Source organism: Natator depressus, chromosome 2 (assembly GCF_965152275.1).
Source record: "Natator depressus isolate rNatDep1 chromosome 2, rNatDep2.hap1, whole genome shotgun sequence".
NCBI classification, from domain to species: domain Eukaryota; kingdom Metazoa; phylum Chordata; order Testudines; family Cheloniidae; genus Natator; species Natator depressus.
Window position 1 is genome coordinate 110113661 of NC_134235.1, and position 24545 is coordinate 110138205.

General features: G+C 42.3%; 1 protein-coding gene across 3 annotated transcripts in view; it reads left to right on the forward strand.

The window, feature by feature from the left end:
* The first annotated feature begins 1981 nt into the window (after window positions 1-1981).
* TBC1D7 (TBC1 domain family member 7) overlaps window positions 1982-24545 on the forward strand; it is a 31091-nt gene continuing 8527 nt past the window's right edge. Inside the window, exons 1-7 of one of the 3 annotated variants that reach the window (XM_074944863.1) lie at window positions 2673-3726; window positions 4308-4409; window positions 10813-10932; window positions 11670-11750; window positions 15411-15598; window positions 16834-16971; window positions 20108-20253. In XM_074944863.1, coding sequence (XP_074800964.1) covers window positions 10821-10932; window positions 11670-11750; window positions 15411-15598; window positions 16834-16971; window positions 20108-20253 — 665 coding nt within the window. In that variant the 5' untranslated portion in view covers window positions 2673-3726; window positions 4308-4409; window positions 10813-10820. Of the gene's footprint in view, window positions 2081-2672; window positions 3727-4307; window positions 4410-10812; window positions 10933-11669; window positions 11751-15410; window positions 15599-16833; window positions 16972-20107; window positions 20254-24545 lie in introns of those variants that run through there. The other 2 variants (XM_074944865.1, XM_074944864.1) reach the window with 2 other exon arrangements.

Here is a 24545-nt window from a genome sequence, read left to right on the forward strand (position 1 = left end):
AGTTTTCAACAGTTAGCAGCCAACTGTTTAACTGAAAATGCAACCAGCTTTACTAAATCATGTAACATGATCACATGTAGTAGAAATCATTGTATTCGTGATACATTTTGTCTCTCCGTGGTTAATGTTTTCAGTTTCATTTGCGTTTTTTAAATACTTTAATGGTTAGCTATTTTTTTCCTGAAGGGGGGCTAGATAGTGAGGAAGGTTTAGCTGGTTAAGATAACCAAAAACCTGGATAGAATGAACTCCCTATGTCTATAAAATCCATATTAATTATATTAATTTCCTGCCTCAGGTGATGTCCATACTAGGCTCTATTATAACCATGTTTGAAACTGTTTTCAAACACAGCTATGATCAAACACAGTTGTAACATGGCTTGTGTCTAAACCTAACTTGCTGTAAAATATATTACAAACTGGATTCAGAAATGATGGCGGGGGTATCCTTTAGATTGCGAAGTCTTTAGGGCAGGGATTATTTTTCACTTTATATTTTTATAGCACCTGAAACTATGGTGCTCAGATCTTGATTAGGGCGTCTAGAGGTTGAGATAATGCAATAAATAATAGTATACCGCAGCTCCTTAGCGCAGTATGTGCTACCACAGTTGAAAAAAAAAATCCTGTACAGATGCTTTACACGGGAACTGTGCTCAAATAAATTGTGCTAGCAGCAATTTGTGTGTGTGTGTGTGTGTGTGTGTGTGTGTGTGTGTGTGTGTGTGTGTGGTGTTGTAGCTGTGCTCGTCCCAGGCTCTTAGAGACAAGGTGGGTGAGGTAATATCTTTTCTTGGATCAAGTTCCATTGGTGAAAGAGGCAAGCTTTTGAACTTCACAGAGGTTCTGAAGAAGGGTTCTGTGTAAGCTCCGATGCTTTTGTCTTTCACGAGCAGATGCTGGTCCAATAATAAGCATTACTTCACCCACCTTGTCCACTTTCTTAAAACCCAGCATGATTCTGCTCTGAGTGCTGACAAGGCCTAAAATAAAAGTAAGATGGAGGTTTGAGTGAGCTTCAGCAACAGTACTCTGAAGCTTGTGAAACTGATAAGCTTGTTTCCATAAAGGAACACCACAAACAGAACCCAGGAACCACTCCATGCACAGAGACAAGCGCCATCCCTTGCTTTGACACAAGCAGTCAAAAAAAGCAGAAAAAAATGACAGCAGTCTGCCATCTGGTGCTGTACAGAATTACTGCAATACACTTAAATAACTGAAAAAAGAAAAGGAGGACTTGTGGCACCTTAGAGATTTTAGTCTCTAAGGTGCCACAAGTCCTCCTTTTCTTTTTGTGGATATAGACTAACACGGCTGCTACTCTGAAACCTTAAATAACTGAGTACATGCTCAACAATAATAATGTTTAAGCAGAGCTGTTGCCCAGTAGTGTTATAATATAGTTTCTTCTTGCCAGCACGTACAGGAAAAACAGGTCAGTCAAGATTCAAAACAAACTGATGCTCATTCTTTCTGAAAATCAGGTGCCTATGTATTTTGGTGCCTATAAATGGATTTAGGTGCCTAACTTTAGGCCTTTAAAAAAAAAAACTCAGTGTTGCCAATTCACGAGTCTCTTGGTGTTGTTCTTGAAGACTCAGATCCAGGAGTGACGTTATTAAAGAAACTCAGAGAGCCCATTAAAAAAAGAACAAGAGTACTTTTGGCACCTTAGAGACTAACAAATTTATTTGAGCATAAGCTTTCGTGAGCTATAGCTCACTTCATCGGATGGATCCGATGAAGTGAGCTGTAGCTCACAAAAGCTTATGCTCAAATAAATTTGTTAGTCTCTTAAATTTGTTAGTCTCTAAGGTGCCACAAGTCCTCCTGTTCTTTTTGCGAATACAGACTGACACGGCTGCTCCTCTGAAACCTGTCATTTAAAAAAAGGTTTCTAGCGCTTCTGATTGCATAGAAAAGCTTCAAACTGTCAACCCCACAAGTTCAAAGCCTCCAAGGCAAATTAGAAAACCGCACCGGTTCTTATTTTAAACATCTCGCGATTGTTTGAGCGCTTGGCAGTTGCAATACGGAAACCTTGGCTGTTATGAAATCCCACCCTGAGGAGCAAGGTTTGGATTTTTCTCCCTTCTCCCTGGGGGGGCAGCCGGCAGGGCAGCATGGGACTCCAAGTGTTTCCTTCTCCTTCTTCCCACGTGGGACGGAGCTGGGACTTGCTCTCCGGGTCACAGTCTCCCCCGGGATCTGGCGGGGGTGCGTGTGTCTGTCTTCCCTCGCCCAGGGAAGGGGGCGCGCTCCCCGGCTGGGGCTGGGGTTGCGGGGGGTGTTTCTCCCGCGCTCAGCCTGGGGGTGGATTTGAGCGAGTGTCTCTCCCGCGGCCCGGCCTCCCGCCCAGCGCCCGCCCGCCCCCTCTCCACCGGGCGGGTCGGCGGCGCCTGCGCCGGGCTGGGCGCCGCCTCCGTCGTGTGTTTGTGGCCGGGCCCGGGCCGGGGCTCAGCGCTGCGGGCCCGGGGGGGGGCCGCCGCCGCCGCCGCCGCTCAGCGCAGGGTTTGCAGAGAGCCGGGGCCGCGGCGTGGGGAGTCTCTAGTCCCGGGTCCTGTCCCCCCAGCGCCCTACGGGCTCCTCCCCCGGTCCCTACAGCTCCGGTGACCCCACCCACCGCTACCCCCTGTAGCGCCCCGACCCTCCGGAGCCACCCCCCAGCCCCTATAGCACCCCACAGGCCTCTAGCCATCGCCCTTATAGCACCCCACTGGCCTCTAGCCACCCCCCAGTCCTTATAGCACCCCACTGGCCTCTAGCCACCCCCCAGCCCTTATAGCACCCCACTGGCCTCTAGTCATCACCCTTATAGCACCCCACTGGCCTCTAGTCACCCCCCAGCCCTTATAGCACCCCACTGGCCTCTAGCCATTGCCCTTATAGCACCCCACTGGCCTATAGGCACCTCCCAGCCCCTATAGCACCCCACTGGCCTATAGCTACCTCCCAGCCCCGATAGCACCCCACTGGCCTCTAGCCATCACCCTTATAGCACCCCACTGGCCTATAGCCACCCCCCAGTCCTTATAGCACCCCACTGGCCTCTAGCCACCCCCCAGCCCTTATAGCACCCCACTGACCTCCAGCCATTGCCCTGATAGCACCCCACTGGCCTATAGCCACCCCCCAGCCCTTATAGCACCCCACTGGCCTCTAGCCATCACCCTTATAGCACCCCACTGGCCTATAGTCACCCCCCAGCCCTTATAGCACCCCACTGGCCTCTAGCCATTGCCCTTATAGCACCCCACTGGCTTATAGGCACCTCCCAGCCCCTATAGCACCCCACTGACCTCTAGCTATTGCCCTTATAGCACTCCTCTGGCCTATAGGCAGCCCCCAGCCTTTATAGCACCCCACTGACCTCTAGCCATCGCCCTTATAGCACCCCACAGGCCTATAGCCACCCCTCAGCCCCTATAACACCCCACTGGCCTATAGCTACCTCCCAGCCCCGATAGCACCCCACTATCCTCTCTGGTACTCCACCATCTGCTCACCTGCCCCCTACAGCATCCTGCTATTATGCTACCCGACTCCCTCAGCCATTTCCTCCCTCTGTAGCACGCACTCACTCCCCTACCCCCTCCCCGTCAGCCACTCACCCACCCATTGGCTTCCTCCCTGTCAACATCCTGCTCCTGTAGCAGGGTGCTGTTCCCTTCCGCCCAATATAGCACCCCCATTATTTCCTTCCGTGCAGCTGGTATCTCTGGTAAGTGTCAAACACCCCTGGCCTCGATGGAGGATGCGGGTAGGGAGAGGAGAGTGTTATGAATTGTGGTGCCAAAGAGGGATGCTTGTGTTAGTAGTTTTAATTTCGTCCCTGGGGTAGGTGACCCCTTCCCCACTTTCCCAAATACATATATGCTAGAAGCGTTTCCTTTGTAAATGTGGAGGTTTGCAGAAAACTTACAAAATATGAGCTGTGTGTATGGACCAACACGGTAGAAGTGTCACTTGCTGCTTCTCCAGAATGAGTGTATGCTGTAGAACCTTGCTAATCCACATAGCTCCATAAGGTGCATGCCAGAAGATGGTTGTTCCCTCTTTGCAAAGATTTTATGGCAAGGTGGTGAAGTAAGGTGTCATTCTACGTCTTTCGTCTGGCTGGTGTAGAGCAGCAACTACAATTTTACCTGAAGGTGATCAAACCAAATGATTACATCAGCAGTAGCAGAATTTATTGAAGTAATGCCTCCTTCATATTTATAAACTGGGCAGTAGGTAGTGATATATTCGATGGGAACCACACTTGCACACCGAGGAGTACTTGATTTTCCGTTTGTGCATTAGATATCCTCATCGACCATGGTTGATTCAAATTTGGTTCAGAGTTGACCAAGATGACTGTGGAAGGTCAAACCCAGGAACCTTCTGCGTGGGATCTGGCACAAGGTGCTTATTTTTTAAGTCTTGTTTAGCCCAATCTACTTTCCAAGCATCCTGATCATAGCCTGGTTGTATGAGGCTAAACGAATGTTCCCAGAAAGGCTTGCGGGATTTAAGGCGTTGCATGTGGGGGTTATCAAGATCTTGGTGAATAGGAAGACATCTGTTTTCCTGGATTCGCTGAGCTTCGCAGAATGTTGCAGCAGTTTGGTGTATCGGCGGGGGAGCAGTGTTAGACAGGACAGGTAGCCAGGGTGTTGGAGTCAACTTAAGGGTTCCCGTGATGCACTGCATCACTTTATTCTGCTGGCTATCCACAAGTCACGTGTGGCTGCATCTGCTCCATACTGGTGCACAATATTCAGCTACTGAATATAAAAGTGCAATTGCAGATGTTCGCAATGCTGATGCACCTCAGGTTGTACCTGCTAGTTTCTGGGGATTATGTTGGCTCTTGTTTTTATTTTTGCAGCTACCTTCTCAAGATGGTCATAAAAGGTGAGGGTGTGGTCGAGTTTCACTCTGAGATATGTTGGAGAGTAATCGTGTTGCACATTTTTATCACAGAAAGCTACTTTGTGTGTTTTTGGCACTCTTATTATCAAGATGAAATGCGCTTACTATTTTTTTTTTTAGGGTTTCGTTTGAGCCTCCATTTCCGGAAATAATATTCCATATTTTGGAGGTCCTCAGTTAATGCTTTTTCAATGTCTTGGAGTTTTGCTTGGATTGTCAAGACAAGATCGTCTGCATATCCACATTTTTGTGATTTAGCTGGAGACATGTCACTTACGTACATATTAAGAAGGATTGGCGCAAGTACAGAGCCTTGTGGTAGCCCATTGTTTATGATACAGGGTGAGCTGTTCTTATTACCCAGGACACCTGTAGGCGTCTGTTACTCAGCATGGTCCACAGCAGGCAAAGTGTTTGGTAGCAAGGTATAATTTTAGCAAGTTTCAGCATCAGGCCCTTAATCCATACAGTATCGTACACAGATGAGAGGTCAACAAATACTGCACCAGTCTTTAGGGTTTTTTTTGATAGCCTCAGTGTGAGTTGTGAGTGCCAGAACTTGGTCACAGCAACTACGTTTTGGCCGGACACCTGCCTGTTTGACAGGGATAATTGGCTCAGAAAACGGGTGTATTCTTTTGAGGATGATATGCTCAAGAAGTTCATAGGTCGTTTATAGTAGAGAAATTGGCCTATCACTTCCCCCTTCATCAGGGGGCTTTTGAGGCTTTGGAATGGCAGTTACCATTGACTCACACCATATTTCAGGGATCTGTACTGTCCTTAAGGTAATTAAGTACAATGTTGCTAGCCATTGTAGTCTTTTGGGGCCGAGATGGTGGAGGAATTCTGGCGGAATACCGTCAGGGCCTGCAGCCTTCCCTTTTTTCATCGCTGCAAGTCCTTTTATTTCCTCAATACTGACAGTGAAATGTTCTCCTTGTGGGATTGATGGGTTTGGTAGAGTTGTTGATACACTTCTCTTCTTTTGTGTTTGTCAAGTGGTCCTTTTGTGTTCTCCACCAGTTTGGAGGCTATCGAGTTTGGCCAGATTTTTGGTGGCCAGTACTCTGTGGGATTAGCGGCCCCAAGACGTCGCAGTCGTGTCCAGGCTCGACAACTTGAACGTGTAAAATCAAGGTTTCGCACGCAATCAAGCGAGCACTGGCATCTTGCTGCGTCAAAGGAGTATAGCAGGGCTTTTGTGGTATGAGAGCTCCTGGTCTGATTGTATTGCCAGAGCAACTCCTGTGCGTCTCTCGTCCAGCAGGGAGTGTGCTTTTTTCGGAAGCCTGAGGGAATGTTCTTTCCAGCTCCTTTCAGGAGCCCTGCGAACCGTTGGTAGCATTTCAGTCTCGCTGGAATCCTTGCAATGGTTTTTTTCAACAGTCTGTTTGTCGGCATCCCAATCAGCTTTAGCAAAATTCCATCGTGGTACTGTACCTATTTCAAAAAGAACACAGGAATTTCGAACCCTATGTATATCATTATAGGCCTGTGTTGGCTGTTTGGAAATGCCGATAGTACTTTACATGTTACAATGAGAGTGTTACCACTTTGATCTTTAGACACAAATGTTAGGTCTGGATTGTACCCATGTTGCCAGCGACTTGAATGGAATGTTGATTGTTGTTTTTGTTTGTAGATTAGTTGTAAGTCTTGTGCAGATATCCAGTCCATGAGATCTTCGCCATCGATTTCTTTTGTTTTATAGTCCCACATAGTGTGGTGACTATTAAAATCACCTGCATAGATGCATGGAATAGGAGTGCGGGGTAGTGCCGATTTTGGCCATCTTGTGCTAGGGGCTTTATAGACCTTGATCATGTGGAGCTCCCCTACTTTGATAGTTGTGGTAAATGTGATTTCCTGTTTGGTTGATGGAATAACGTTAAAATCTGTGATGGTGTCATTGATGTATATTGACAAGCCATATTTAGGATGATAATGACTAGTCATTAGGTTGTATCCATAGATATGGTAGTGCCTAGCCTGTTGGTCATTGCCAACATGGATGGGTCTCTTGCAACATGAGGACATCGATGTTGTAAGTCTTCAGCAAGTTTCCAAGGTACTTGAATTTTGCCAATGAGAGTCTGTCATAAATATAAAGGGAAGGGTAACCACCTTTCTGTATACAGTGCTATAAAATCCCTCCTGGCCAGAGGCAAAGTCCTTTTACCTGAAAGGGGTTAAGAAGCTCAGGTAACCTGGCTGGCACCTGACCCAAAATGACCAATGAGGGGACAAGATACTTTCAAATCTGGAGTGGGGGAAAGGCTTTTGTCTGTCTGTGTGATACCTTTGCCGGGAACAGATCAAGGATGCAAGCCCTCCAACTCCTGTGAAGTTAGTAAGTAATCTAGCTACATAATGCGTTAGGTTTTCTTTGTTTTGGCTTGTGAAATTCATTGTGCTGGAGGAAATGTGTATTCCTGTTTTTGTGTCTTTTTGTAACTTAAGGTTTTGCCTAGAGGAATTCTCTATGTTTTGAATCTGATTGCTTGTAAGATTATCTTCCATTCTGATCTTACAGAGTTGTTCTCTTATCTTTTTCTGTTCTTCTAATAAAGTTCTGTTTTTTTAAGAATCTTGACTGGGTTTTTTGGGTCTTAAAAATCCAAGGCTCGTCTGTGCTCATCTTGTTTGTTCTCAAGCCTCCCCAGGAAAAGAGGGGTAAGGGTTTGGGGGGATATTTTGGGGAAATAGGAACTCCAAGTGGTCCTTTCCCTGATTGTTTGTTAAATCACTTGGTGGTGGCAACGTTTACCTAATCCCAGGGCAAAGACTTTGTGCCTTGGGGAAGTTTTAACCTAAGCTGGTAGAAATAAGCTTAGGGGGTCTTTCATGCGGGTCCTCACATCTGTACCCTAGAGTTCAGAGAGGGGAAGGAACCCTGACAGAGGCCTTCAACATTAAGTTGCAGGATTCTTATCCCAGGGCCTATTTGGCACGTTGTATGGCCCTGAGGAGGAGCTTTAGGATTTGTTGAGTTGCTGCTCTAATGACCTGGAAATTGCTGAGCGGCATTCGGTTGCTGAGTTGATGGCATTCGTTGTGAATTCTCACTTAACAGAGTGGGCCCATGAAGGCTGCCTCTTCCACTCCGTCATTTTACTAAGAGAATATTAATTTTCAAAAATATGCTAAAGGACATTTTACTAGCTTGGTATGAGGTATTTAATCAACTAGACTATGCTTATCAGATTAACAAAGTATATTTTGTAATGCTGCGTCTTTGCTTTTCTGTTGTTTATTGATAACTGGCAAAATTCACTTGATCTGCAAATAAACCTCCTAGGTCAAGACCTTGCAGATACTTACGCATACTTTATGTAAGTGAATACTCCCACTGAAATCATTGGGATTGTTTGTAGAATAGGACCCTAGTATAAGTGCTGGTTAATAAGGTTCTATTATAGCGATAAGTAGACTTGGCAGAATTCAATTTTTTTTTATAATTTTGATGAATATTATCAATGTTTTTATTTTTATCAATTTAAATTTTCACAGTTGTAGGAGATTATGGGAGGGTCAGACAATTAATGAGACATTGATGTTCAAAAAGTTAAATCTTTATAATGCTTAAAACACCAATTCTCAACATCACACGTCAAAATATATAAAGTAAATATCCTTAAGTAAGTAAGACCTAGTAAGTTCTTAAGCAGCATTTTTCTTACTTTGACTATTGTTGACAGAAATATTTTTTCATCCATATGTGCATGTCCTGGAAAATTGACGCTTACCAATAAAAATCTAACCCTTTCAAGCCTCGTTTTATTATAAAGGGGCACCACTCTGTCTACATCATGCTTGACCGTTTAATAGTATTTTACTACTTATTCCTAAATTGCTGCCTTTTAGATTTAATAACATGGTAATAAGTGTTTCCTGAGAATGAAAATATTTATATAAAGACCAATTGAGGAGGAGGAGTTGTTGTTTTTTTCCTGCAGAGGTCTCTTAACTAACACACTGAAGACACTTTTTCCTGTTCAATTTGACCATATGAAGTCAAGATTTTAAAGTTGTTTGGTTGCCTGACAAAAAATGTAGTTTTTCCAGTTTTGGGGGGATATTATCTGATTCTCAAGTAAATCAAAATTAAATGTTTTTGCTATGGTGACGGTTTAAATAGTATTTCTCTGTACAGTTGTATCATGGTGGTTTAGGTTTCTCTTATTTTTAGCATTCTGTCACTGTAGGTTTAGTTGTGCCTTTGCTTTAATATCAGTTAAAATGTCACTCCACCAACTGTAAGAGAAGTGAGACTAATTTGCTGTCTAAATACTATATGTCAAACACAAGTAAAAATTCAAAACTCTTTGGGGCAGGAATGGTTTGGGGTTTTTTTGTTTTTGTTTGTTTTTTGCTGTTTACCCAGTATCCCTAGCACAATGGGGCTTCTGTGTACTGCTGCAATACAAATTAATAATAAATACTCTAAAGGCCCAATCTTGCAGTGCTTGGCTTGTGAAAAGTCTCAAGTGTTTATGACAGCTTTCAGAGTAACAGCCCTGTTAGTCTGTATTCACAAAAAGAAAAGGAGTACTTGTGGCACCTTGGAGACTAACCAATTTATTTGAGCGTAAGCTTTCGTGAGCTACAGCTCACTTCATCGGATGCATCCGATGAAGGGAGCTGTAGCTCACGAAAGCTTATGCTCAAATAAATTGGTTAGTCTCTAAGGTGCCACAAGTACTCCTTTTCTTCAAGTGTTTATGTAAGTGAGCCATTTTGGGATCATCCTCAAAGAGGGATATGTCACCAGTAATGTGAATAGTGTCTGTCTAGGTTTGAAATCTAAGCTTGATCTGATCAAACACAATAAACACAAATCTTTTACTACTTCTTGGTTTTGGGTGCTAATTTTGGCCCTGATCCAACGAAGACCTACACACCGGCTTAACTTGAAACATAAATAGTCTCATTGTATGCTTAAAGTTAAGTGTGTTCAAAAGTCTTTGCAAGATCAGGGCCTTTGTGTATATCCATAAATACGTTTTGTTCCTGGTCCTTCTACAAGCCACTAGAGAACCATAGTTGAAAAGGCTCTATGCTTGTGCTATTCACTGTAAAAAAAATAAATAAAAAATTCTTGTCAAATTTGTCATATATTTTTGGACATCAAGGTCAGGATTGTTTTTCTTTACTCTTGAGTTCCAGCGTCTTAGCTTTTGCAAATCCTCAAATTACAAGAGATCCTCTCTGTAAAAAATTGAGTTCAATCACAATGGAGATTTTCTATCACAAAATATAATGTACACATTGTATAATATACAACATATATTTTAAGATAGGGATAATTTATTTATATTTCTTTGATCTGGAATGACAAGCTTACGGTTGTGGTTGAAGCAGTGCATGACGACAACGTGAATGTCTTATTGAAATCTGCATAGTCTTTGACAGTCTGCATTCATCCACCTGTACTCTTTGAGCTTAATGCTCTTTTGGCTGATGTAAGCTTGGCCTATCTCTGGCTTCCTCAGTTATCCTTGTGTAATAGGTACTGACAGTTTACTTGTCTGGATAGTAGTTCTACTTGTCCAAGGTTGTCAGCAGTCAGATTTCTCACAAAATAATCATATATTGTTTTAATTGATTTTTCAAAACAAAGTGTCTTTATTTTTCTAAAGCAATATAACTTATTACCCAGTTTATTTTCCCTAAAATCTTAGATCTACCCTACTGAGTCCAGAGTCTGTTTTTCAGTAGCGTCTGCCTAAAGATGCATGTGCCTTGAAAGTCTTTCAAATTCACTAGATGTTACGCATGCCATAAAGATGAAGGAATTTAATTATCAATATACAAAGGCAGTTTTCTCTAAAGTAAGAATACACTGTGGATGTACTTTTTTGAACCCCTCCTCCCCCCTCTTCTCCTGCAGAATGAAAGATGGCTGAGGATTCTCAGAGAAACTTCCGCTCTGTCTACTATGAAAAAGTGGGATTTCGTGGTGTTGAAGAAAAGAAATCATTGGAAATCCTACTGAAAGATGATCGATTGGGTTAGTTGATTCCACTATTTCCTGTACCATCTGGGCATGATTTTTGGTTGTGCTGAAAACCCACAACTGTAACTGAAGTCAGCGGTAGCTGCTGGCACTTAGCACCTCTGATAATCAGGTCCTTTGTCTTTAAACTTTTTGTGTTTCACTGTGATATTAATAGTAATGTTGCATAGAGAGTAGCATCTAAAATCACTAGGGGATATTCTAGACTTCAGTGGTACTGATAGCTTTCTGGAGGGGCATTTGAGAAGCAGTGGATATTTTATTTAGAACCTCTTGCTTATTTTTCTTCGTCTTCTTTATGCCAAGAAACTGAAAATGTTTGTATGAAAGTAATTTTTGTTCAAGAGTTGCTCAGCTTCTGCTGCTAATTCCTCCTCCTCAAAGTCACAGTGGATTGTGATATGATTATTATTTCTACTGGTCTCTGAGGTGTGCTAAGTCGTGTCCTCGTCCCTGACACACACACACACACCCCCCGACCCCCTCCCATGGCTTCATTTTAAATCAAGCTAAGATTTAAATTTTCAGTAGAATCACTGGAGCAGTTTGTATGCCACTTCTATCCATTTTGAACCAAAACTGATCAGCTTTTATTGATACATAGTCCTTTTAAAGTGCAATTTGGAGATGTAGATCTGCAACTGAAGAGTTGCCCTGTTTCGGTGAATCAATGCCACTATTGAAATATTTCAATTTTAAAATGTTTTGAGAAATATTTGCTTTCTTTGCAGATGTTGAGAAGCTTTGCACATTTAGTCAAAGATTTCCTCTCCCATCCATGTATCGTATCCTGGTGTGGAAGGTGCTTTTAGGTATGACATGTGAGACTGTGGTTTTAACTGTAGAAATAAGAATAAGCTGGGTATTTGTCATTTGTTTGGGGGTAGTAAAGACATGGAATACTCCTTTTTGTGACCAGTTGCTAATGATAGCCCTGGGTCCACTTCTGCATACTCAGAAGTTTCACACAGAGAACATTTAATGTACATATGCAAGTTAACAATGATTTGACTCTCTGTTTTATGCATACATTTTAGGAACTCTTGTACATGCAATTTTACATAATTAGGTAATTGAATTGAACTTCTATAAATGTGCTTATAATGTCATGTACATTATATAAATTAGTGAGGGTAAAGTTAGATGTTTAATATAAATAGCTGACATCTAGTAGAGTTTTCAGTATTGTCAAAAAAAAATTAGACATCTGAGTGAAACTGAATCTCTGATCAAAACTAGATTTTAAAAAGTTAGGGATTTGTATTGAACTGATTATTTAATAAAATATGTCTATGGTTAGACTCCCTATTGTAGTAAGCTTTCCAACAAGGTTCAGCTCTAATTTTGCTTCTAATGTTAAATGATATTTGCCATTGGAGAGGAGAAGGAAACCGGGACCATAAATAGGCCAAGTCCTAGATTCTTTGTAGGAAGTGAGTCAAATTACTAATTCCAACAGTATTAATTGTGCTTTGGAACCGCTTTTTCGGTTTATTGGATTTATTAGATGTGAACTAATGAAGCCGGGGGTGTGCAGAGCCCAGCAATAGTAATAATTCTTAGAACTATGAACATGCCAAACTTCACCTTTAGGATGCTTTTCAAACATTAGCTAACCTTAAAGGAATATTGCCAGTTTGAACATTTTAAAAAAAAATCCGTACTTAAATCCCTAATAATGCTTTAGTTCATTAAAACTGAAATAACTTTTGGAATCTGTTTTTTTTAACTATTTGTGTCTGCCTGTCTACTTTATTCATTGCTATCATGACCATAAAAATAGAGTAGTAAATGTCAGTCTTCTGTCTGCTCAGTTTCACTTCATGGCTCTTATGCACCAATACAATGCTTTAGTGTCTGGGTTGCAAACACCAGAGAGAGGAATGTTTAAATCCTGTCTAAAACTTTTCTCGTTAAACATTTTTTTGTTTTCTGTATTTAAAAATAATTTCAAAAGTGAATTATTTTTAAAGTTCATGAATGTCCATGTTAGGATTTGTAAACCCTTTTTTGGTGCAAAACCTAAAAGTTGATTCTGAACCTTGTGATACAGTTCCTTTTATTAAATGATCATACATAATGAAACCCTGAGCAATAGCAGAGTTAAGCTTAGGGATAAACACAGTTCTTGAGACAGGTAACTGAAAGTTGTGGAGATTTAGAATCCTTTAAAATGTTCTTAGCACCATCTATATTTCTTCCTCAGAAGTAACAGCAGAAGATCTTTCATCCAAAACTGCACTGTTAACTGCACAAAGGAATTTCTGTGCAAAGTTGTAATTCAGTTTAGAGCCAGTAGCATTTGTTCACTGCCTCAGATACCTTGATTTGTGAATCTTACAACCCTATGATACAATTAAAAGTTGGATAGGTCGAGTCCTTCTATGTCTTTTTATATACCAGCTTATATTTTAGTCTAATTCTGAGTATATAGCAAGTGTAAGAAACATGTTTACAAATCTCATTTTAGAACTCAGTCTGGAAACTTTAAATATGTGAACTCTTTTCAGTTAAACAACCCAGAATAGGGTAAAGCATTCTGCAGACACCTTGGGTCTGCTGAGGCACAAGGGAAAGTTGAGTGCAGGGAGAATTTCTTGTAATATGTCTTCAAGGATTTTTCTTAGTGTAAACATTCATCAGGAACTGCAATCCAAAACATCTCTGTCTTGATGTTTGGAACAACAGCCTTATCCATTTCTGTGGGGAAGCGTTATGTCTCTTGTAAAGAAATGAGCTAGTTTAGCAAGAGGGTTGCAGTCCCATCAGTGAACTACTTCTGAAATTGGATTTGAAAGATGACAGGCCCTGATGCCTTCCCAGGTTAGTGTGCGCCATATATATATCCTGCTTAATTTCCTCAACAAGGTATGGCTCATTATAGCTAAGTGGAGGGTCTATTGCACTGAAATGATTTATAGACTTCACTGCGTTTTTTGTAACTCCCTTTTCTCTGCCTGCCTAGGGCCAGTTTTCTAGATTTAACATGTAAGTTTAGCAGCATGTACTTGCTGAGTTATGATGGCTTGTTCAATCCCAGCTGTTAGGATGCAACCTGATTTGCTCTGACAGTTTGAAGAAAAGTGTCTATATCTGTTTTGTTTGGTACTCAAATTCTGCAATTTCCTGGATTAACACTTGGGAGTAATATTCTCCTTCATTTAAAGAGAGGCAAAAGCAGCAGATTAACCTGATTCAAGACTAATTTTGAAGACTGCCTCCTTCTGATTAGTTCCTGCAAAACTACTGATTAGTTTTACACCATTAGTGATACCTGGGAGCATTTCTCCTTTGGCCTCTTCAGGATCTTACTCTTGAAGTCACTGGCAGTTTTGCTATTAACTTCAGTGGTAGCAAGATAAAGTCCTAAGTGAGGTGAAATCATTAGGATGAAGGAAAGTGCTAAATTAAGAGAGCACTAGAGGAAAGATGTCATATGAGTCTGTTATGGATATCATAAATCATTTATTGGGACAGTGGAAAGATAACTTATCCTTCTTGTAATGGTGGTAGAAAGATTGGTGTTTAACATAATCAGCTGTGTTATGTGAGGAAAATTTAGTGTATTACATGCTTCTTTGGTTGACATGGTTATGGGGCCTCTACCTGAAATTGTTTCATCCTGTGTTATTGAAATTACTTCCCACCACTGATTCAGAGGAGGATTGATCTCTCTGGTAAAGTCTGCAAAGAAGGTTCCACTGTGAGTAATGTAAATTAAATAAGAGAGTTGCACAGTACCTTTGTGTTACTTATATGCACACACACAAACCTGGTATTCTCAGAGGGACTGTAAAATTTTGGAAAGGGAACTGTTCTGTTTTTGTATCACTGCTCTTCAATCTAGGCTACTGCTGATTTGTCATGCTGTTGGTAAGGCATTTGTATAGGAAGTGCCCATTTTGTTTTTTCTGTCAGACCATGAATGCCTTTATTACTAAGGAATAAAATATTTGTTCTGCATCTATGTTTATCTCCAAAACAAAGGGAAGGTTCAGTACAAATACACAGGAAATGCAATATAGTAAATACTACAGATGAATCCAAGCCAATGGCAATTTAGATTTTTTTAAAAATGCATTTACTTTGTTACATCATTAAACTTTTAATTTCCCCTCATTCCAAACAATGAAACCTCTTCTCAATGTACCAGCCTCCAGTGACCTCATGGACAAAAAATGATCAGCCAGATGCTGAGGCCTAAAAAGGGATCAGAAAACCAAGTCCGTGAATAAATCATTCCTGCATTCAGTCAACACATGACCTTCAGTTTTAATAAATATTATTATTTGCTTGGTCTGTGTCGTCTTGACTTTATAGGAGTGTATACTGTAACTTTAACCAAGCTTATGTGAGTAAGAGCTGCATGATTGGGACCTACATTTTCTGCAGGCTGTATATTAGTACACATTGAAGTAAGCAAAGCCCCCTAGAAAGGGGATTCACTGCTTTCCTTTTCTCTCCTTTTTTAGGAATTATTCCTCCTCACCATGAATCTCATGCTCTGGTGATGAACTACCGAAAGGAACAATATAGGGATGTGTATCATGCCCTCCAAGTAATTCGGTTTATCAAGGATTCTACCCCACAGGTTGAAGTTTTCCTCCGCATGCATCAACTGGAGTCAGGAAGGTTGCCTCGAAATTTGGCTTTTCCTCTGGTCAGTCATTTTTAATTTTGACTTTCAACAGAACTCTTTCAAACAAAAGAAACATTAAACTGAAACTATTAATAGCACAAAAGATATACACAGAGACAAAATGAAGTGAATGTAAAACAGGAACTAATATCAAGTACTGGGTTTTACTCAAACTGTACATTTGTTCATTTTCCCAAAAATCTTGCATAAGCTTTTATGCTGTAAAAGCTTTACTATATATATTTTTTTCTGGGCTTTGTAGCCTTTTTTATTCTAGCTCCTACCCTCATTTCTTTTTGTCTAAAATGCCTTAAAGCAAATGACAATCTTGCTGCAGCAGAGATTCCTGAATGTCTTGGGGCCAGGCCACTAAAAGTAATGATTTAGTGCAATTTACATTGTGTTCCTAAGTTACTGCAATTTACTAACCTGGTGTTTTTGTTAGACTGAGCTGTTTTGGGGTTTTATTAAAGTATTTAGTGCTGCTCCAGAACTACTTGACCATTGATGATGGGAGTCCTGCTATCTAATAGTTAATTTCCATGACTTCTGATCCCTTTGTGTGTCTAAAAGCAGAGAGCATGGTATAATCTTGGTTACAGGGAAATCTCACATTTAGTGAAAGGAAGAGAGCATGCATCTCAGATACATATTGAGTTGTATTTTGGGAATAAGGTGCCTTGTCCCATGGGGTAGAGTTTACTAGTATCCAGGTAATTAAAAGTGTACAGAAGTGTCCTTTTATCTAAAACAAAATCATTCTGTACACATCAACATCTATAAACAAAGAGCAATTCTATAAACTAGCAAGCATTGTGGTGTGAAAGGGAGGAGGATGGCCCCATTTATTTGATAGAACACACACTATTAATATTGACTCACGTCGCCTGATGCTGAGAACTTTTTGTTTCTATTACATGACTGAGCCATGCTAAACTTCTGTCACTTTTGGTTTAAAAATATAAACTCTTGTTTGTTTGTTTGTTTGTTTGTTTGTTTGTTTGTTTGTTTGTTTGTTTGTTTGTTTGTTTGTTTGTTTGTTTGTTTGTTTGTTTGTTTGTTTGTAATTTATTTCAGTTTTTACAGAAAAGACAGTTATGCAGTTATTACCAAATGCTTGAATTATGTCAGTATCATTTCACCTTTCACACATTTGTCCAGTTCATCTATCAAAATTACCGGGTCAGGGAATCGCAATAATTTACATGGGCAGCCCAACAATTCTGTGGATCCCAATTTTCTGTTTTGTTTTCTAGGAACCAGAAGATGAAGTGTTTCTTGCCATAGCTAAAGCCATGGAGGAAGTGGTGGAGGATAATATCGACTGCTACTGGCTTGTCAGTAGTTTTGTGAATCAGTTAAACAACAAATACAAAGATTTGTTACCACAGCTGGTAAGTATATTTTGTGAAAAGAGACACTGGGTGGAGTGGGGGCAGATGTGACTTGGTATGCATTGAACATCTTGGGAGCTACGTCTAGGAGCTAGCGCAGGACTGGAAGTCAGTAGACCTGGTTCTATTCTGCCACTAGCTACTATAAAATAATAATCTAGGCCTCCAGTTGTGCTTTGTAAATTCCCTGGTAGAAACTTTGTGGTGTAAGAAATTGGTCTTGTTTGCTAAAACATGTTTCAATTGCATATTAAATTTTTAGACTTAAACAAAAATGTACAGGTTCAAGCACAGATATGATTTAACTTTTGTATCTCTAACCTGCTGCTGCGGATATCCAGCGCTGTGAGCCACTGGGTTACCCTCTGCCTCAGCAAGAGTGAGTTTTGCAGGCAACTAGACTGTGTCTCAGCTCTCTGTTACATCAGCCAGACTCCCTCACCAGCTAGCTCCTCAAGGCTCCCCTGGCCCAGACCTTGCCTAGCAGGTAACAATCGCCACTGAGCTCCTCAGAGATGTTTCTCTGCAACGCACAGCCCTTACCACTGTGCTTTCACAGAAGATATTAAATTTGCCCCTCTGTTAAAGAGTCAGTACATCATAGGTTTATTAATCTAACTAGGGTAAATACATCCGTCTTTTCAAACAGCACTGAGTTGGTTTATAGTAAAAGTAAAACAAGTTTATTAATAGAAAAACATGGATTAAGTGATACCATGTAAAAGAGATAAAGGTAGAAGTGGTTACAAGCAAATAAAAATCAAAACACACATCAAAAAGTCTAAAATTTAATGTAGCAAGATATAGTCTTTGTTCATCATGGTTTCTCTCACACCAAGTTTCCTTGCCAGCTTTTTCCTGGTTGGCTTGGCCGAGACCTATCACAGAGATCAAATTGCTTGGTTTCTTTGTCTCCTTAAGGTGAAGGAGCCCGATAGTATCTCTCTGTTCCTTATATACCCAAAGAGATGTCTTTGTCTTACAAATCAGAAAGACTTCCTGGGTATTCAGTCTCCTATGTCTCTCTGAGGTGCAGGAGCCATGTTAATTCTCTGTCCCTTGAGTTCAGGTTCAAGATAACCCCCACTGGCTTAGCTTGATAGATTTGTTTTTGGCTAATGTGTAAATTGAGGTAAACCCACATTCCTCTGTGTAAGATAGACCTATTTATAACCTTTACCTAGGCTAAACTGTTTTTTGGGGGGGGATTATCTACATTTAAAATGCTACAGTGGCACAGCTGCAGCACTTCAGTGTAGACACTACCTATGCCAGTGGGAGGGGTTCTCTCATTGTCACAGGTAATCCACTTCCCGGAGAGACGGTAGCCAGGCTGATGGAACTGTGTTGCTCAGTGGTGTGGATTTTTCACACCTATGATGGACCTAATTAAACTGACCTAGTTTTCTAGTGTAGACTAGGTCTTAAACATGTTCTAGTAATGTTATACAGAGGGAATTCATAACTTTGCATATGAGGTTAACACATGCATTTTATAATATTGTTAGTAATCAGCATATTTTTAGCTTTCATATGATAACTCAGAAGGCATATTTTGTACAAATATTATTGGAGCAGTGTGTAGGGTATAAATACAGGGATGCCTAGAGTCACAGTATCCAAGCTCAACTGGAACTCCTACAACTGCAGTCACTTTTTAAAAAGTATTTTGATTTTAAACAAAATCTGTCACAAGCCTAATTACATTGACAATTCTGAACTTCACATCAGACCACTTGTAGAGCTGTTTAAAATGTTCTGTCTCTTCTGTTGTGTGGCATATATCCTTCATTAGCCGGTATTCAGGCAACAGTTGCTGGTGCTGGTTTTGAACTGAGAACAGGTTATTTTGTTTTAGGAAAACAATACATTTTCAATCAAATTGCAATAAAATGTCAGTTTAGTAGGTTGAGTTCTTTTGTTAGTGGACATTTAAAGCAGGTAATGTTGAGTGTCTGCAGAATTTCTTTGTTAAAGGCAACTTGAAGAAAAATTTTTTAGGTTTACTAGCATTTATAAGAAATCTATTGCTTTATGTAGACCTTTCTAATTTGTCAAATAACATTACAGTAAGAAACCTGTTCATAAACAGTGTCCACTCATGTAAATACATACCGGTGGGCATGATTCTGCACAATTGAAATCAATGAGTAGAAGCTCAAACCCTTAATGTAGATACTGTACATGGTGCTGTTATAAAATAGTTGTTTTGTAAACCCGCCATCTGTTACTGGAGTTAATACACTCAACTACATCAATTGCCATAATTATTAGTGTTTGTATGCCTGAAGGGGTGTTTTCACAAGTGTTCCCATTAGCAAGAGAAGGGGCTATAGATCCTTCGCTCCCAGATTTTTTTCAATAGTTTATGTATTCTACCAAAAATAGGAATTTTGGAATACAGCCAAAGGAAAATCTTTGTCCTTTAACAACTGAAAAAATTAGTCATTTGTCCAGCTGTGTCAGAAAATAGTGAAACTTCTGTGATTTTATATAAAAATATTGGAATTATAAATGCATAATGACTTTTTAAATTCACTCTTTTTTTTTTTTTTAAACCCCACCATTATATGCTATTCTGCTGGCCTTCCTAAAACATTTCTGACAGGCTTTTTTTAAACAGCAAACAATGCTTTTAATACGTTGCGTAGTGGTTTGCTCTGAGATGTGATTTCTCCTGTTTTGCTGCACTGTGTGTTGGTTTTGTGAATTGCTCAAATGGAGCTAGGTTTGAGATGAACTAAACTCAGGTTTACTTGTGACGGTAGCAGCAATTGAACGTTGGTCCCCAAAGGGTGAAAGTTTAGTGCAGGTATAATCCTCTGCACCACCTGAAATTCTGACTCCTTACTACACAAAGGAACAAATGCTACAGTATTTAGAAGCCCTCATAATGGTAGGTGACTTTTTTTTAGGAGGGGGGAACAGAAGTTTGTTTAGCAAATATGCTATCAGCCAAATTGCAGAGTTCAATAACCCTTGCTGTAGGTGAATGTGACCTTGCAGTACATTATCTAATGTTAATATTTTGGCATTTGCTTTTTACATATGTACACTTCTCTTAAAGTGAGAATCAACTCTGAATTCCATTTGATGTGAGGCATTTAAAACTTTGATTTCCCTGTTCTTTCTACAGCCAAAAGTTCTTGAACAGTATTTGAATGTTGAAGATAACAGACTTCTGGTGCATCTGAAGGCATGCTCTGCAGTGAGCAAACTTCCTTACAATCTTTGGTTTAAGAAGTGTTTTGCAGGCTGTTTACCTGAATCCAGTTTACAGAGGCAAGTGTTCTCTTGTGTTCGTTTGTTTAGGAATTTCAGCTTTGTATAGCTGCTAGTACAAGATAACTTCTCTTATTTCATCACCCAGAATATGAACTAGATTTGAGGAAAACTGATTAAAGTAGCACTGATTTAGAAATCATAACAAAATTTGATGTGACTCCACTTATTACAGATATAAGATCTTTTTAAAAGTGTGGATTTTTTGGTATTTAAAAAAGATGAGGTTAAAATTTAAGAATTTTGGCTCCATGTGCTAATACCACTTTCAGCTTCTTCGTATTTAAAACCCCAAATCCCTATTTTGTGACATATGGGCTAAAGGCACCGAAATTTTCAGATGTTTTAGTTGCAGTTATTGCTTCACTAAGTGAATGTTTACTCTTGATTATCATTTAATTTTAAAATGTAGTGGGAGAGTTTGTTTAAAAATATAGCACTTGCTATGTTAAGTATGACAAAGTTCATGAAAATAAAGCATACTATGGGCTAGTCTACACTACACAACCTTTGCCAATACAGCTATGTTAGTATAGTTACACCAGCAGAGTCCCTAGTGGAGATGCCAGCTTGAAGGATTGGAGCCTGTTTATCACTGTAGTAGCTAAGTGTTTTTTAAAATATTTACTTTAAAATGCATAAGTCACTCATGGGAAGTGGCATTCTTGTTCTGTCAATGTCTGAGAAACAAAAGACAAACCTAAAAATATAAGCCACACCTATTTATTTTAATACGATTGTTTCCTCTTCATTTCACTCTGAGAATAAATTCTTCTTCTTCGAGTGCTTGCTCATGTCGATTCCATGTTAGGTGTGCGCGCGCCCAAGTGCACAGCTGCTGGAGATTTTTCCCTTAGTGGTATCTGTAGGGCCAGCTCTGGTGCTGCCTGGAGCCCCGTGCTCCTGCGCCAGTATATGGGGTACTGCCAGCCACACGCCCTCTCAGTCCCCCCTTATTGCCCGTGACAGTTGCAGGAATGCTTCTTGTGATTGCAAGTTCCCTTGTGGTTTTCTTGGACTGTTTTAGACTTTTCTCTTGTAAATAGTTACAATAGTTGTTTAGTTAGAGTCTTAACTGGGACATTGTCCCAGGGATGGGGCATGCCCCGGTCCCTGGGCTTTAAGCCATGTGCTGCCTGTCACAAACCTATGCCCGTGAGTGACCCACACATGAGCTGCCTTAAGTGCCTCGGCGAGGCATGTCAAAGAGAAGTGCAGGATCTGCAAGGGCTTTAGGCTCTGCCCTCTCAAGGCCAGAGACAATTGGCTGAAAGCCCTATTGATGGAAGCCGCCCTCCGCCCAGCTTCAGAGCTGTCCCGTTCTGATTTGGCACCGAGCACGCTTGCCTCCGTGCGGAGTGCTCCACTGGCACCATGGTCTTCTCGGCACCACTTCCCTTCACCTGTGCCCAAGAAGAGGCACAAGAATCAATGGGCTGACAGGGGACACTCTCCAGTACCGCAGACAGTCAGGCAGCAAGGGACCTGATATCTCTCCCAGTGCCGCCTACACCTCGAGACCCAGGCCCGACTCCAGGGAATCCTCGAAGGTGGTTCCCTTGAGGGGGAAACCTTCTATGAGGCCACCTCAATGGCCTTCAACCCAGTGCTGATCAACTATGGGCTACAGCGTCATTCGCCAGCTTCCCGAATTCCATCCCTCCAGCACCGATCTCCAGCACTCTGAGCGTCTCTGGCACTGAGGCACCGCTCCCACACCACTGCTCCCCAGTGTGACACCGCTCTCTGGCTCACCGCCATAGCCATCAGCAAGTGGCAGCGACAGCTCCCCCTGGGTCTCCGAGGGAGGAGTCCCCTTGGGGTCCGAGAGCAAACCCAGCTCTCCTCCAAGATGCCAACGATATCATTCTTACAGGCCGGATTTCACTGCAGGTCCGTCACTGGGGCCATGGCCATTGGTTCAGTGGCAATGTTGGAACCCCTGGGGGTTCCCTCCCATGCTGGGATCATATTCCCAGCAGGCGTCCTGAGTAGTTTCTGAAGGATGGACCCTGGTTCTGATGTGACCGGCTCAACTCAGAACCGGATCCCGATACTGAAACCCAGCGGTTCCGGCGCAATCAGTACTGGTAGTGGAGGGAGAGCCAGCCATACCAGCAGTGACAGCCACCTTCTCGTCTTCCCCTGATGAGGCGGTCGCAGGACCTGCCAACCTGTTGCCACCAGATGATTTTAGGGCCCACCAGGAACTCCTCAAGTGAGTTGCCTCGAACTTGGGGTTGGAGGTGAAGGAGCTTGAGGAGCCTACCGATAGGCGCTGCAGCCAGAATGTTGAAGAGGCTGTCTCCAAGGTGGCCCTTCCAGTGCATGACAGAGTTCTGAAGCTCATCAGAGCACTGTGGCAAACTCCATCTTCTGTGCCCCCAACATCTAAAAGGGCAGGGAAAAAGTACCATATCCGTCCCCAGGGCTTTGAGTACATGTATTTGCACCCATCCCCAGGGTCACTGGTGATCTCAGCCACAAATGAACGGGACAGATGGGCAATCTAGCACAACCCCTAAAAATAAAGACACTAAGAAAGTGGATCTTTTCTGTAGGAAGGTGTATTCTACTGCCAGCCTACAGCTGCATATCGCCAACCAGCAAGCTTTGCTGGGGCTATACAAATACAACATATGGGATTCGATGGCCAAATTCAAGGACTCATTGTCCCAAGAGTCAAGGCAGGAATTCTTGGCCATCAGGGAAGAGGGCAAGGCAGTGGCCATGGCCTCCCTTCAGGTGGCATTGGATGTGGCTGATGGCGTCAGTGGTCTCCATGCAGCACAGTTCATGGTTGCAGTCCTCTGGGTTCTCTCACAAGATGCAGCAATCCATCGAGGACCTCCCCTTTGAGGGCAATGCTCTGTTTTCGGAGCAGACAGACACCAGGCTGCATGGCCTGAAGGACTTCAGGGCCACCCAGTGCTCCCTGGGGCTGTATACACCGCCAGTCTTGAGAAGACACTTCTGGCCACCACCCAGGCTCTCGGGTCCACCTCGGCAGGGACTCTAGAGGAGAAAAGACAGAGGCTTCAAATGCCACCAGTCTGCCCCGTCATCCTCAACCCCCTAGTCGGGTCCTGCATCCACTCTGATGGGCTGACAGGCATTTTGAAGGTGTGCCCAAGGACGGCGTACCGGAGTTACCTCAGGATTCCCCCCCCCCCCCCACTTTTATTTCTGGACTGTTTGTCCCCCTTTCTTACTGCATGGACCCAGACTACCTCAGACGGTTGGGTGTTCAATACCATAACAGCTGGTTATACCCTGTAGTTTTCTTCCACCCCTCCCTCCCACCCCCTTTCCCTGTCCCTCTTCAGGGACCCGTCTCACGAGCACTTTCTCATCTAGGAGGTGGAATCCCTCCTACATGTAGGGGCCATGGAGGAAGTTCCTCAAGAGCTGAGAGGGAAGGGGTTCTACTCCCGATATTTCCTAATCCTGAAGGGCAATGGGGGTGCCTCAGGCCCATCTTAGACCTGCACCACCTCAACAAATATCTCAAGAAGTTGAAGTTCTGCATAGTCTCCCTGGCCTCTCTCATTCCCTCCCTGGATCCAGGAGACTGGTACGCCGCCCTTGACTTGAAGGACGCTGATTTCCCTATTTCTGTTTTCTGCAGACACAGGAGATTCCTCTGATTTGATGTAGGCCAGCACCATTGTCAGTTCATGGCTCTGTCCTTTGGCCTATCGTCTGCTCTGAGGGTTTTCACGAAGTGCGCGACCGTGGTGGCAGCTTACCTAAGGCATTGAGGCGTGCAGATCTACCCATACCTTGACAACTGGCTTATCAGTGGCACGTCTCAAGCCCAGGTCCAACACAGCCTTGACTTGGTATAAGCCACCTGTCAGGTGCTAGGCCTCCTTATAAACTAACAGAAATCAACTCTGACCCTAGTCCAGAGAATAGAGTTCGTAGGCACAATGCTCAACTCTACCCAGGCCAAAGGCTACCTACCGGAGACCCGATTCCGAGCTATGTCAGAGGTCATCGCAAGCATCAGAGCCCATCTGCTCACGACTGCTTAGGTTTGCCTCAGGCTACTAGGTCACATGGAAGTATTTACATAGTCCAGCATACATGGCTGCACCTCAGACCCTTGCAGGTGTGGTTGGGGTTGGTCTGCACCGCTGGCAGACACCATTTGAACTTAGTGGTCACAATTCTGTCGAATATAGTGTCCTCCTTGACTTGATGGACAGACCCGCGATCGGTGTTGGCAAGGGTTCCCTTTGTGGCCCTGCTCGCTTTGGTGACGTTGGTCTCCTGATGCCTTGGATCTG